The following is a 13468-nucleotide window of genomic DNA, read 5'->3' on the forward strand; positions in this document are numbered from 1 at the left end:
AATGATTCTCCCATTATACAAAACAGAAGTAATCTGTGCAGAAACACATTTTTCCATTTGGTCCCAGGATTGATTTGCCCACTTTGGGACTCTAAGCTTTTCAATCTTAAAAGAAAGCTTGTTTTTAAAAGGAACAGGAAAAATGAAGGTAAAGAAGAATTAGCACTGTTTAACTCTTACTGAGCCTAGGTAAATTTTCATATTTGAGTTTAGTAAATTCTAATGACCTGTGGGAGTTTTTGTGAGAAGTGTTAAATTTCTTTTTTATGGATTCTTTATACAGATAAACAAGATGAGGATGGCATAACTTGCTAGTGATCACCCAGGTAGTATCCAGCTGAGCCAGGAATCGGACCCAGGACTGTTGCTAAGTGGGGATGGAGTCTTGCCCCCTCCCAAGGCCTTTCACCCCAGCCCTTCTCTGAACTTCTCTCTTTTGAAGTTCAGCTTGGCTCCTTCTCTGTCATTGCCCCCCCTCTGTGGAATCACCTCGTTCTGGAGTCACCTCATTCTGGTTCTGCCTTCCTTCAGCAGAGATCTCAGAGGAAGACACTTTCTAACTCCCTTGTTACTTGTGGACATTAGGATGGCTGTTTATGCTGTTAATGTATTAAATGTAAAGAAAGAAGGCTTTTAAATGCTGGAAAGAAAGTGAAAACACCTTGTTTCTCTTGGACTGATACATTAAGAAAATTACATGTGGCAGGGCTCCAGTGAATGCATGAGTCACCATGCTCCCCTCCCCCACTTTCCAGGCAAAGAGCTTCTGTGTTTGGGCAGCACAGGCCTGGGATTTACGTGTTCTCTACCTCCAGAATTGGATGAGGCAGTAATGCTGGGTGATCCACAGTAGAAAAGGCCAAGTGCTTCTCACGGGTGAGAAGGAAGAGAAATGGAAAGGAGAAAGGGAGAGATGAGGAAAGAGAGGGAGAGACTCTAATGTGTGGGCCTGAAAGGATAAATCTGCAAGTCAAATTCTAGGACACTTTGGGTGTACCATTCAGTTTTCTTTTGGTGTTTTATTTATTAAGCCTTTAGTAGAGATTTAAGGTTTTTTTTTTTTTTCTTTTTGCTTTCTACCCAGAAGTTTCTTTTGAATGTGCTGAGATTTGTAGTGAGTGGCCCGTTTTTACATGAGTTACAACAGAAATCTTTAAGATAAGGTTACTGAAGCATCTAGACAGTGTTTACCCCAGTGTGTTCCATGGAACGTGAATCCCAGGAGATATGCTTCAAAATAGGATTTCTTGGTGAGAAAATACAGCATTTTATATCTCATTTTTGGAACTTCTGGAAAATTCTTACTAAAAAAATGAGATGACCTTTTTAAATCCACAGATTCAAAATGTCTGACTGCAGACCCCTTTTGTGAGTAGCAGGTGTTAACAACCCAAAGGACATGGACTCCTTGGAACACGCTTGAGTTATGTCATTCCAGAACATTCCATGACAAAAATTTCCTTCCATTCAAGATGAGCTCCTGCCCCAGGCACTTCCAGAGTGACCAAAACCCTTTAGCTCACTTCAAATAAAGGGGTGAGAAAACTTATCCAGCATAGGTAACAGTTCTTTCTTGTCTTTGTAGAAGAGATGTGGATATTTTCCAAATAGTTTATATGTATATCATCACTATTACTTCTCCCGCTGTGTGATTCTAGGCAACATTTTTTTAACCTTTCCGTGTCCCAATTTCCTTATTAACAAAATGGAGCTAATAATAGCTATCCCATAGAGGAACGCATGTAAGCACTTAACAAGAATGTTAACAGATGGTGGCTACTGCTACTGTTAAAAAATATTCTGCACTTTCCAGGAGGGAACAGTTTATTTGGGAAGATGAGCTTTGTATAAGCAGAAACCTTAGTAGTGGAACTTCTACTATGGCAATGATCACATGTGTGCATGCTAAGTCGCTTCAGTTGTATCTGACTCTTTGCAGCGCTATGGACTGTAGCCTGCCAGGCTCCTCCATCCATGGGATTCTCCAGCCAAGAATACTGGAGTGGGTTGCCATTTCCTACTCCAGGGGATCTTCCTGACCCAGGGATTGAATGCACATCTTTTATGTCTCCTACATTGGCAAGCAAGTTCTTTAGCATTAGTGCCACCTGGGAAGCCCCCTGGCAGTGATCAGATAGTATTGTGGTTGTATGACTACAGTGGATCAAGAACTCCTTGAGGGCAGGTTCTGTTCTCAAAATTCCCTGGATCAAGTTCTTAGCAGGATCATATTAAATGTCTGTTGAATGAATTAGTGAAGTATGTAAGAAAACCAGTTGACTGTGAAATTAGTTTTGCCTGGTCTCAAAGGAGGATAAGCCAGAGCAGATTTCTTGGGGACCAGAAGAGTCAGGAGCTGAGACAGTGAGAAAGCGCTTGAGGGAAGCAGAGAGGCAGGGCCAATTTTCTGAGGAATCAGCAAGGCAGGAACCAGATGTCTGGAGTCAAAGGTCTCTGGAGATGAGGCATGGTAAAAGCTTGAGGAATGGCCTAGAGCCAGACTTCTGGGGGCATGGCTTTTCACAGGCTGACCTATGGTGAAAAGAGAATAAGTGCCTTATATATGTGGACAGCTCTAGTGGGCATTGGGTTGTACCAGGCGTTCCCAAACTTCCCCACTGACATGTACATGATAGATGACACCAAGTGCATAACACATTCCCTGGTGCAGTGCCTGTAAAGCCATCCTTCTTTGCCCCACCCCCACCTCCAAGCATTTCAAAATGCAATTAAGGGAGAATGATGTTGTTAAGCCAGTAACCTTGAAATCACTTTAATTTCTTCTTAAAGAATCACTCATGAATTTCAGCTCTTTACCATCATTCATAATAAGTGTTAACACAGCTCACAGTGTCCCTCATGTGTGTTGCAATGTGACATCTAAGAACCATAGGTCCAGCCCATTGTCAACCAGGGCATCGTTCCATCTGAGTGCCGGTGGAATTCCTTCACTGAGTGGATCAGGGTAAGGCCCCGACTGTTAACCAGGTGGAAGAGGGAGGGGATAACCATTTATAGAGCACTTATGCCTCAGACACTGAGCTGCACATTATATTCATTTTCTCAATTAAATCTCTCGACACATCTGAAAGGGAAGAATCATTATTCACATTGTTCAAGTGAGAGAGGCCATTGGTACTGGGAAAATATACTTCACTAAGGATGTTTGAAGACTTGGAAGTTTTAAATAGGGGTTTCCTCTATCTGAAATGCTCACTTTGAGCAATGGGATATCTCAGTGTCCTTTTTAAGGGGACAGAATGGTTCATTTTCCAGTTCCGGGGAAAGGCCTCTGTGGCCCCTCTTCCGTTAATTCTAAGAAGGCATCTTTGTTTTCCAGCTTGTCCTGCAGGGATGTTCAAGGCCAGCCAGGAAGCTGAGGTCTGCTCTCACTGCCCTTCCAATAGCCGATCCCCTTCAGAGGCGTCTCCCATCTGCACCTGCCGGACCGGCTACTACCGAGCGGATTTTGACCCCCCAGAAGTGGCATGCACTAGTAAGTGTATAGTAGGGGCTCTGGGCTGGGGAGTTTGATTGTCTGATAGTGCAAGTGGTGGGCCTGGGGCAGGGAAGACTTAAGACACCTTTCTCTAATGGCAAGGTACAAAGCAGAAAGGCTGGCTGTGGTGCTGAAATGGACAGCTCCTTGCTGGGCAAGCCGGGCCCCTCTCTCAGTAGTACTGGTGAAGACTGTTCTTTCTTTGTCCCCTCCTCCCAGATGAGAGGGCCTTCCTCCTACCTGAGCAAGACAATTTCTGTCCACCAGATGGTTAAAAATGTCAAATGGAGAGTTCTTTGAGTGCAAAATCAAGGTACACCAAGATGTTGGAACAATTCCTGGTAACTCCTCCCAGTCACCTCCTCCGAGAAGATCACTTGGTCTTCACAGCTGAGAATATCCTCTCTTTTCACTCGGCTTCCTGTATCTCTGTGACCAGGCTCCCCTTAGAGCTCTCATGATTTTACTAATTGTTTAGCAAAAATTTTCTTTTTTTTTAAATGTAGATTTTTATAAAAACAACATTTGTTATAGTTTCTGATTATAAGGTTAATGCATGTTGACTGGAGAGAATTTGAGCAGAAAAGAGTAAATATGAAAATAAATGCAACCATATTATCTATATCGAGAGATAACCACTGATAACTTATTGTGGCAATGGATGTAGATTCTACTGAACATTCAATGGAGAAGTAGAAAAGAGAATCTAACTTGATTAACACTTTTAAACAAAAATTCCTATTTAACAGTCGCCATTGATCCCAACCATTGCTTCCCACTTTGTCTGCCAGCTGCTGATTTTTCTCTATTTCAGCTTTTTTCTCGTAAGGTATCTAAACTGCTCCCCACCCAGCCAGGCTCAAGAAGCCTTCGTCTGCCTCTCAGTATTTCTCCTTTTTAAACTTTATCCGGGAGTATTGGCTCAGTGGTAAGGAACCCGCTTGGCCATGCAGGAGATGCGGGTTTGATCCCTGGGTTGGAAAGATTCCCCTGGAGAAGGAAATGGCAATTCACTCCAGTATTCTTGCCTGGGAAATCCCATGGTCAGAGGAGCCTGGCGGGCTCCAAAGAGTTGGACTTGACTTAGCAGCCATAGTTGCTTTCCAATGTTGTGTGAGTTTCTACTGTACAGCCGAGTGTCCGGTTATCCTTCACTCGTCTTTTTGGTTACCCAGTGAAGGTCCTCGTGTGCCAGGTGGTGCCTCCATGCCTCTGTCAAATGACAGGACCAGAGTCTAGCGTGGATCTCTGAGGCAGAAATTCCAGGGGCTGGGGCCTGTGTGTCAGCCCCACCACTCACCCACTCCCTGCTGTAGAGGGAGGGGCAGTCATCCTGCCAAAGCTGGAGTGGGGCAACTCTGCTCCCTGGGGAGGGCTGGAGGAGGGGAGAGTTTCCCCACCCTGCTCTCCCTCATAATTCACCCTCAGGCGGAGATCAGAAGCATGTTTATCCCTGCACAGCACTTTCAAGAACTTGCTCCTCCTCTCCTAAGTGTGGCAGGCCTAAAATAGGGATACTTTTCCCTTTCAGTATTCTTGTTGCATTCAGGAGTCAGTGCTCCAGGTTAACCTCTAATTATGCTAGAACTTTCTTCTGTGTTGGGTAACGTTGCCCAGATTGCTCCGAGTAAGGACCTTTCCTTCACCTCCTCTGACCAAACTCCTTCCGCCCACCCCAGTATAGAAAGACACGGAGGAAACATTTCATACATATTTGCAGCTTGATGGGCAGAAAAAAATGACTGAACTCCAGGTAGAATTTCTTAATTCTGGCCTTGCAGTATATATAACCTTTGCTGGATAAAGAAGAAGAATGAAAGTGTCTTCTAGATCAAAGTTCTGAGGTCAATCAATGCTTATAGATTTGAACTGAGAAAAAGCTCATCCTTTTGTAAATTGATTTTTTCCCAGATCTCTCTGGGTTGATATGAACAGAAATGATTCCATTTCTGCTGACTGGAGTCCCAGTCTTCCTTTTGTGGTACCCCTGTACTGATTTCTGAGGTTCCTCTGTGTGTCCCTGTGAGCCTGATAAACATTGTTTCATGCACTTCTTTAGAAGCCACTTAGGCCCAATCTCCGCTTCCTGGATATCCAGGCTAAGGACCAGTCTCCATCATTGCCAAAATCCAGGTTCTCACAGCTTCCATCCTGAAAATATTCCCCTCCACTCTCATGGACCCTCTCTTACTGGCCAGCCTCCCTCTGCAGATAAACTCGTGGAAATAAAAGTCTGGGACCCAAGCTTCCAACTCCAGCGTACACACCCTATAAATCCATCCAGCCCCTGAAGAAGGCCACCTCGAGAGAAGGTAGGGCAATGACAGATGTGGAGCTCATTGCTATATAGCACCTCTCTCTTCTGCTTCTCACATGACATCTCCCTTTTATCTCTCCATCACGTGACCTGATGTGCTTGAGCCAACAGAGCTGATTCCTGGGATAAACAGGAGCATCCAAGAGCCTTCACTCTGCATACTGTAGACTTTCACTGCCCACTGCTCACCCATGTCCTGAGTCCAGCTCCTTAAACTCAGGCCTCCCAAGCTTTCCTCTCTTGCACTGGTATAGCTGGCTCTAAGTTAGGCACACCTTTCTAGCCCCTATGTCCCACCACAATCTCCGCATCTTACCCAGAGTGGGGAGGTGAATGCAGGGCTTGTCAGGATGTCAGGGTGTGGAGGAATGTCACCAAATCAGAGTCCCAGTTGCCTGTAGAGGTCTGGCCAAGAGCAGCTCAAGGACGCATTGTCCATCTCCAGGCTCTGGTTGGCAGGGGCCAGCAGTGGGTAAGAGGACCCAGAGGCCGGGCTGGCTGGCAGCACAATGCTAGGCAAAACAAGTGTAAATAAACCTATTATTTTATTGAGCCTCATTATATATTTGATTTATTGTGTGCCAGGGAAGTACTGTATGAAAAAGTCAATTTGTTGGCTTTTATAATCTCATTAGGGTTTCCTTTTAAAGCATTCTAATTGGAGGTGCCATCTGTTCTCTTAAAAAGGCATCGCACATCACCAGTGTAAATAATTTTTCAGATACAAGGAGCATATCTGGAGCTGTGGAGGCCAGGCACAGTGCTGCCCCATGGCCTAGGGTCTCAGCTGGTTCTGCAGGTAGAGCAAGGCAGTCAGCATGGGCCCAGCCAGCTGATAGAGGGTGGTGGGGGTGGGCAGGGCCCGGGTGCTTGTTCACTTCGCAAGTGCATACCTCTGTCCAGGCAAACAAAGGATGGTGATGGCCCAATGAGGTGCTGGGAGGAACCAGGCAAAGGGGAGCTCTGTCCTTCTAAAATACATAGGACGGCGGGTGTCTACAGTGTTCAGGTCTGGGATGTGATGGGGGAAAGGGGCACAGTGTGGGAAGCCTCCAAGAGCCTAGGCCTCAGGCATGGTCTGTTGCCACTGTCTTTTAATGAGGTTGTATCAATAGTTGTTCACTGACAATACTGGACATTTTACAAAAAATTTTGTGGTTTAAAATGTACTCTTTTACAAGGCTAAAAATATCTGTAGTTTGCTAAAAAATTGATGTTTTTATGACTCTTGCTAATCTCATGAAACAAGCACCACATATATATTTATTGTATTTTTTATAGTGTTCAAAGTTTTAATTTATTCTAAGTTAATCTAAACATTTAAAATGCATGCCAACGTTCATAGCCCTGTGTGGGCATTTCTTTATTTTCTTTTTAATCTCCGGGGAGAACCTGGGATCTCCTTGACTGCCCTGGCAGCCCTAAGTGTCCAGCCCTGCTTGACAAACTTCATGAATTCAGCAGGATCTTGGATGCACCCCAAGGCTGTGTCAAAGAGCTGGGGTGGGCTTTTAGTGAAGTCAGAGAAGAGGGGCATAGGGAGCTGTGTGAATGAGTCTGTGATGATGTTATTGCTGCTAATCTTGGACACCCAGCTCCCTTCTTCCTTCTTCTCCATCCTCCTCGAGTCTCTGCCAGTCCTGGCATTCTGGATCTTCTGCTTCTTACCTGGCCAACTGTCCCCTTGTCCTGCCATGGCCCCATGTGCTCATTTTCAGGAAGAAGCCTTGTTCTCAGCAGAGTTTGGCGGGAAGGAAGGGAGGACCGAGAAGACTGATGTAAGGGTTTAGGGTGCAATGCTGCAGCATGTCAGGGCTACCCTCAGACAGAAGGACAACCTAAGCCATGATGGGATCAGGTGAGAGCTGAGGCATGGCTCGAGGCAGGTCACAGATCACAGGTGACACCACCCCCACCCCAACCCCTGCTAACAGAACCCCTTGAAAGAAGCTAGGCTATATGAAGTGCTCAGTGAGGACCACCTTTAATGAGGAGGAATTATCAGTAGGCCACTTAGAGAAGTGGGCAGGAGGAGAGGTCAAAGGGAATGTCCAGCCCCACCAGCCAGGAAGGGTTGCAAAGGCTCTAGGCTGGGGAACTGGGACTCTGAACATCAAGATTACTGACTTCAGCTGAGGAAGTTGCTCACCTTTCTCCTCCTGCTTCCTCCTCCTGAAGCCCCCTGGGGAGTCTTGGCACCCCAAATTGCCCCAATCTCCTTGAATAGGTCCTGGGAAAGCTGATTGAATCACTGATTTGCGTGTAGCATTGGGAAGGTGGGCTTGGCACTTCACAGACAGAAGTTTGAATCTTGTCTCTGTCTCTTACTGTTTCTGTGAATTGAACTAATCTCTTACCTTTCTTACGTTCTATTGTTTTCTTCTCATGACCTCATAATAATGCATGCTTCTCTGGGTTGTTGTGAGGATTAAACAAAATCATATTATGGAGTCTTTGGCTCGGTGCCTGGTTCATAGTAAACTGTCAATCAGTGTTAGAACTTGCTTTGGTTACATCCCTGGAAAGTGTGAAGATTGCAGCAGATATGGAAGCTTCCAGCATGATTGGAGATCTAAAAATAAAAGTGATGTCCTCAGGGGGAGAACAGGTTTGATGCCAGCCCCGAGTGTCACAGCAGGATCTATCGTGCAGTTCAGATCACAGTCACCATTCACCTTGGCCTGGAGCTCTCAATGAAAACAAATGAGAAGGTGACGGCCACTGGGAGTGGACAGGCCGTCGGAGGAGGGAGCCGCAGACAGAGCATCTGAGGATTCCAGGTGCAGCTCGCCTCCAGAACTGAGAGATGCTGAGAAACTGGGCAGGAGCGGTGGCTGAGGAACTGGGCTCTCAGTTCTCAGGGAGCAGGGACTCCGTGACTCCTCAGGGTCAGACCCACTTCTTTCGCAGGAGGGTCTCATGGTCCTGGAAGTGTGATGGGTGGGCCAGCAGGAAAGAGGTGTGAGCCAGGAATGCATGAGGAAGTATGCAGCCCTGTGAGCACCAAAATGCATGTCTTCAGTTTTAAGTAATTTCTATTTATGGGGGAAGAAATGGAAAGGAGGAATTTATGAAGCAGGTGAAAATAGATAATTATGTCTTATAAAATTGCTGTCTGTGAAAAACTATGTGAAAGGATTGGTGTAAAAATAATTGCCTTGTTACATTTCTGACCACAAAACCCCTTTTTTTCTCCATCACCCACATGGGAGAAACTTTGATGGATCACAGAGACAAGCTAGTGCTTGTCTTGTTTCTTTATTTCTTCTTCAAATGCACTGGGTTACCTCTGCAGTTTTGATCATAGAGGTGGAGTGTTAGAAGGGGCTCCAGAAATTATCGTCCTATACCGCTGTCCTCTCTCATGGGAGACACATTGGCAGCCAGTCCCTGTGGTCCTCCAGTGACCACCTTTGACTTTCCTCCTGACTCAGAGAGGCTGAGCAGCAAGGCAGGCATGTTGGGTGTAGATCCTAAAGTGTGTGGCCTGGGACATGTGACATCTTCTGTGAACTGGGGCTTCTTATTGGCTGAATTGGGCATGATGGAACTCAGATTAGGAGGTTGTGGGAACTAATGACAGGATGTCATGGCAGCACCAGGATGAAAGCTCACGACTGTCTGCCTCCAGTGCCATGATGTCACACAAATTGAGAACTACACTTTGGTAGCTCTTAGGAGGATGTTGGAGATGGCCATGGGGTGATGGAGATTTGCTGTTGCTCTTGCTCTTGAATCTGCCTCCCATAGCAAAGGAAAAGAGTCCACTCTTCCTTCTCTCATCTCTGCCTATTCCCATTTCTCTCTGTTAAGCTCATGTTTCATTCTTTGTTGGCAGCTGTTAACCTCTTTCATCCCAACTGTCCCAGGGCAGCAGAGTGGTCCCTATGATAGAGGGAACATAGTCCTTGGATGGACTGCCCAGGAGTGTGGCATTGCCCAAACTTGGTCTTTCCAGGCAGGATAAAGAAGAGGGGAGCAGGACTCAGGGAATGGAAAGGGCCTTGAGATGACAGAGAAAGAAGGAACTCCTCTGCAGCCAGTTCTGATAGTCTTCATGCCTCTGTGAAAAGTCTGTAAGGCCATCAGATCATAACCTTCTTCCACCGATCCTGGGTCCTGCTGGCTTATGCTTGACAAGATGGCCAGTAATGGTTTCCTTTATAGCAATTGTTTTTAGATGCAGTGCTTGGACAAGCAGCCTCAGTGTCACCAGGGAACTTGTTAGAAATACAAATTCTCACCCCTCTCTAGACCTCCTGAATGAGGTACTCTGGGGAGGGGGAGTAGGGAGAAAAGGAGGCAGAGAGCTGAGTGTTAACAAGCCCTCCAGGTGATTCTGAAGCTCACTAAAGTTTGAGAACATTGCTTTAGAATTAGGTCATGTTTCTCTGTCCTCTGCTTTATGACTCCTGGGGAAAAAGGCCACTGAGTGAATTCCTGCCGAGTGGAATCAAAGCACCTGCTCCTCCCCACCAGTGTCTTGTGTAGCAGACTGGAGAGTTGGGGGGGTTGGGAGGGTATGAATACATACCCGAGGAAGAAGAGAAGAGGAGTGGGTGTGATGTGAGTGTGTGTCTGTGTTGAGTGTTTCAGGGGAGGATCTCACTAGTTCTCAGAACCACCCTCACCTGCTCTGGCTCAGTTTTCATTCCATTCTCTGTCTTTGGTGGTGGGAGCAGTGATGGAGGAGAGAGAGTAGAGATGAGAGAGCCCCGCCTGGCTGGAGCAGGCTCAGGGAGGATGGAGGGGAAACTGAAGCAGAAGCAAAGTGACTGGTGACTGGTGGGGACCGGTCTCCTGAGCTCAGATGGAGGATCAGGTGAGTAGAGTGATGGGGTGATGGGTCTCACCCCTCAGATGGTCCTTCTCACCACCTAGTGAGAAGGTCCAGGGGTAGCCTCTGGGTGCCATCGTTTCAGGGAGGGACCCTTTAGTCCAATAGAGCAGGGAACTTCCCCTAGGGCGACAGAACTCCACAGGGCACAGGAATCCAGTGTTATAAACTGGGGACTGCTTACTCACATGCCGACACATTGGGGATGATTTTAAATACTTCCCCAAAGCCAACCTTTTCAAAAACACATTTCTCTTCGTCTAGAGTTGCAACCTATTGAAAGAGGGCTACTTTACTCAAGGTTAGTTTTACTCATTCATTACTGATCAGGGCTTTAGGAAAAGTTCCACAGTGTGCCCCTTTCTGTAGGTAAAGGAGCTCCTTGATTTACCCTGGTATGTGATCCACGTAAAAACATATCATTTGTACTTTTGAAGTGGAGGTAATGTGTGTTTTCCTTGAGGTGAAATTCCAACAAGGGTCACGGAGGAACAAATGTCATGGGGTAAGCTGTTTCTCTGAGCACCTGGATTCGGATAGTGTATACACCTGGATGTAGAATTGAGGGCATGTGACAGTGAGTTGAAAGCTATTTATAGCTGTCACTGCTGTTTCAAGAAGGGCCAGCATTGCCTGTGTATTTGAGCTTTCACACTTCTATAGTCTACAATTTCTTTTCACAGTTGTTGGGCCCAAGTGAATATAACCCTTAGGAGGCATCATGTAGTTCTAAGTTTTAAGCTAATAGCTGGGCATAAGCGCTGACATTTCTGTTTCAGTTTTTCATCTTAAGAACATTTCGTCTTATGGGCATTTGGAGTCACAGATTATTAACACTTCGAGTGGCCTTCTAGGCCCTGCCTCTCAAACTCCTCCCTGGTGTCAGCCTCATCTGTCCAACAACCCTGAGAAGTGGTCATTTCATTTTTAGCTTTCTGAATATTTGTGATGACAAACAGCTGAATTTTTTTGCAGGGTGGCTCTACTCCATTGCTAGGCAGCCATCACCTATCACTGTAAGAGAGAGCTTCTGCACCTTGGATCAGGCACTGCCTTCCTCCCCTCCTCACCCCTGGTCCATCACTGAGGAGCAGTGTCCTGCAGGTGGAGCCTTTGGTTCCATTGCTTATGAACAACTTTCTCATCCTTCCTCAATCACCTACTGTAGGCCAAACATCATCTACTCCCTAATGTGCATGATCTCCTGAGCCTCAGTGTCCTGGCTGCCTATTCTGAATCTCTCACATTTATCAATCCAACTCTTAAAATATGGCAGCCAGAATGAAACATACGACCCTGACCTCCAAGCATGGTCCACAGAAATTTGGTGGCTCTTCTGAGACTGGGATCCTGTTGATTGTTCACTTCGGTGCAGCCTATCAAACCATGGGCTCCAATCAGACATTTTTACTTCCAAACATTCAAAGTTTTTGTTTGTCTCTTCGGGACATACTGCCCAGCTGGGTCTTTTCTTTCCCACACTTACATGTATAACTTCAGACCTTTCAGCCTTGTGGGTTTGGGCATGGTGCTCTTTCAAGTATACACCATTTTGAAAACTGATTTCAACTGAAAATTATTAGCATAATTGGTTGAAAGTGTGGGCTTTGTGGTCTATGCTCTAGGGTTGAGTTCAAGCACTGCTCTGACACTTTCCAGCTGTGTGATGTGGGGCAAGTGACATAGTTCTCTGTCTCCATTTTCTCATTCATAAAGTGGGTGTAGTGTTAGCATCTGCCTCACTGTGTTGTCAAGGGTATAAATGGAGTAATATTTAGAACACTATTTAGAACAGTGTTTGGCATATAGGATGCAGTCAATGAAAGCTATTTTGTTTTACTACTATTATTGGAGTTGTACACTCTACTTTTGTGCTATTTTCAAAGCAGCTTGAATCCAAGCACTGGAATTATCATTTAGCTAACATTTCTTCCTTTGGTACACAAGTATCTGTGTACTTTTTTCAGTTACTGTCCTTGAAATCTAGGTACATTGTCTATATTCTTTTTCTCTAAAGGCTCATAAACTTTTAGACAAAGAAACAATGTCATTTGTCCTGACTTATACTTCGAGGAGTGCCAAAAAATTGATGCTTTTAAATTGTGGTGTTGAAGAAGACTCTTGAGAGTCCCTTGGACTGCAAGGAGATCCAACCAGTCCATCCTAAAGGAGATCAGTCCTGGGTGTTCATTGGAAGGACTGATGCTGAAGCTGAAACTCCAATACTTTGGTCACCTCATGCAAAGAGTTGACTCATTGGAAAAAACCCAGATGCTGGGAGGGACTGGGGACAGGAGGAAAAGGGGATGACAGAGGATGAGATGGCTAGATGACATCACCAACTCGATAGACCTGAGTTTGAGTAAACTCCGGGAGTTTGTGATGGACAGGGAGGCCTGGCATGCTGCGATTTGTGGGGTCACAAAGAGTCGGACACGACTGAGTGGCTGAACTGAACTGAATACTTAAAGGCCCATGCTGGGTTTTGTCACTGTTTCCTTAAGACTCAGAAAGCATTGATTTAACTATGAAGTTTCAGAAGTAGGAGGGGATTGAGGCAAAATTTATTCATTTAATCTACTCTCTTTTCTATTTTGAAAATCAGAACAAAGTTGTCTAATGCATGGCTGGAGGATTCACTGTTGTCCCGAATGCTCCTTGGTGGCCTTCAGGCAATGGCTTTGATGTCTAATTTGCAGGTTTTGGTCCCAGGCGGGGCTGGCCTGGGATGGACGCTTGAATTGGATGGCAGCTATGGCTCAGGGTTCTTAAATCTTCCCTGCTCTAATTCTCCTCCTCAAAAGAGGAGACAGTC

General features: G+C 45.7%; 1 protein-coding gene across 2 annotated transcripts in view; it reads left to right on the forward strand.

Moving 5' to 3' along the window:
• Positions 1-13468, forward strand: part of EPHB1 (EPH receptor B1) — a 451560-nt gene that overhangs the window by 289718 nt on the left and 148374 nt on the right. For both annotated transcript variants that reach the window (XM_043874863.1, XM_043874864.1), the window contains exon 4: positions 3341-3496. In XM_043874863.1, coding sequence (XP_043730798.1) covers positions 3341-3496 — 156 coding nt within the window. The remainder of the gene's footprint in view (positions 1-3340; positions 3497-13468) is intronic.

This window comes from Cervus elaphus, chromosome 19, assembly GCF_910594005.1.
Source record: "Cervus elaphus chromosome 19, mCerEla1.1, whole genome shotgun sequence".
Classification (NCBI taxonomy): domain Eukaryota; kingdom Metazoa; phylum Chordata; class Mammalia; order Artiodactyla; family Cervidae; genus Cervus; species Cervus elaphus.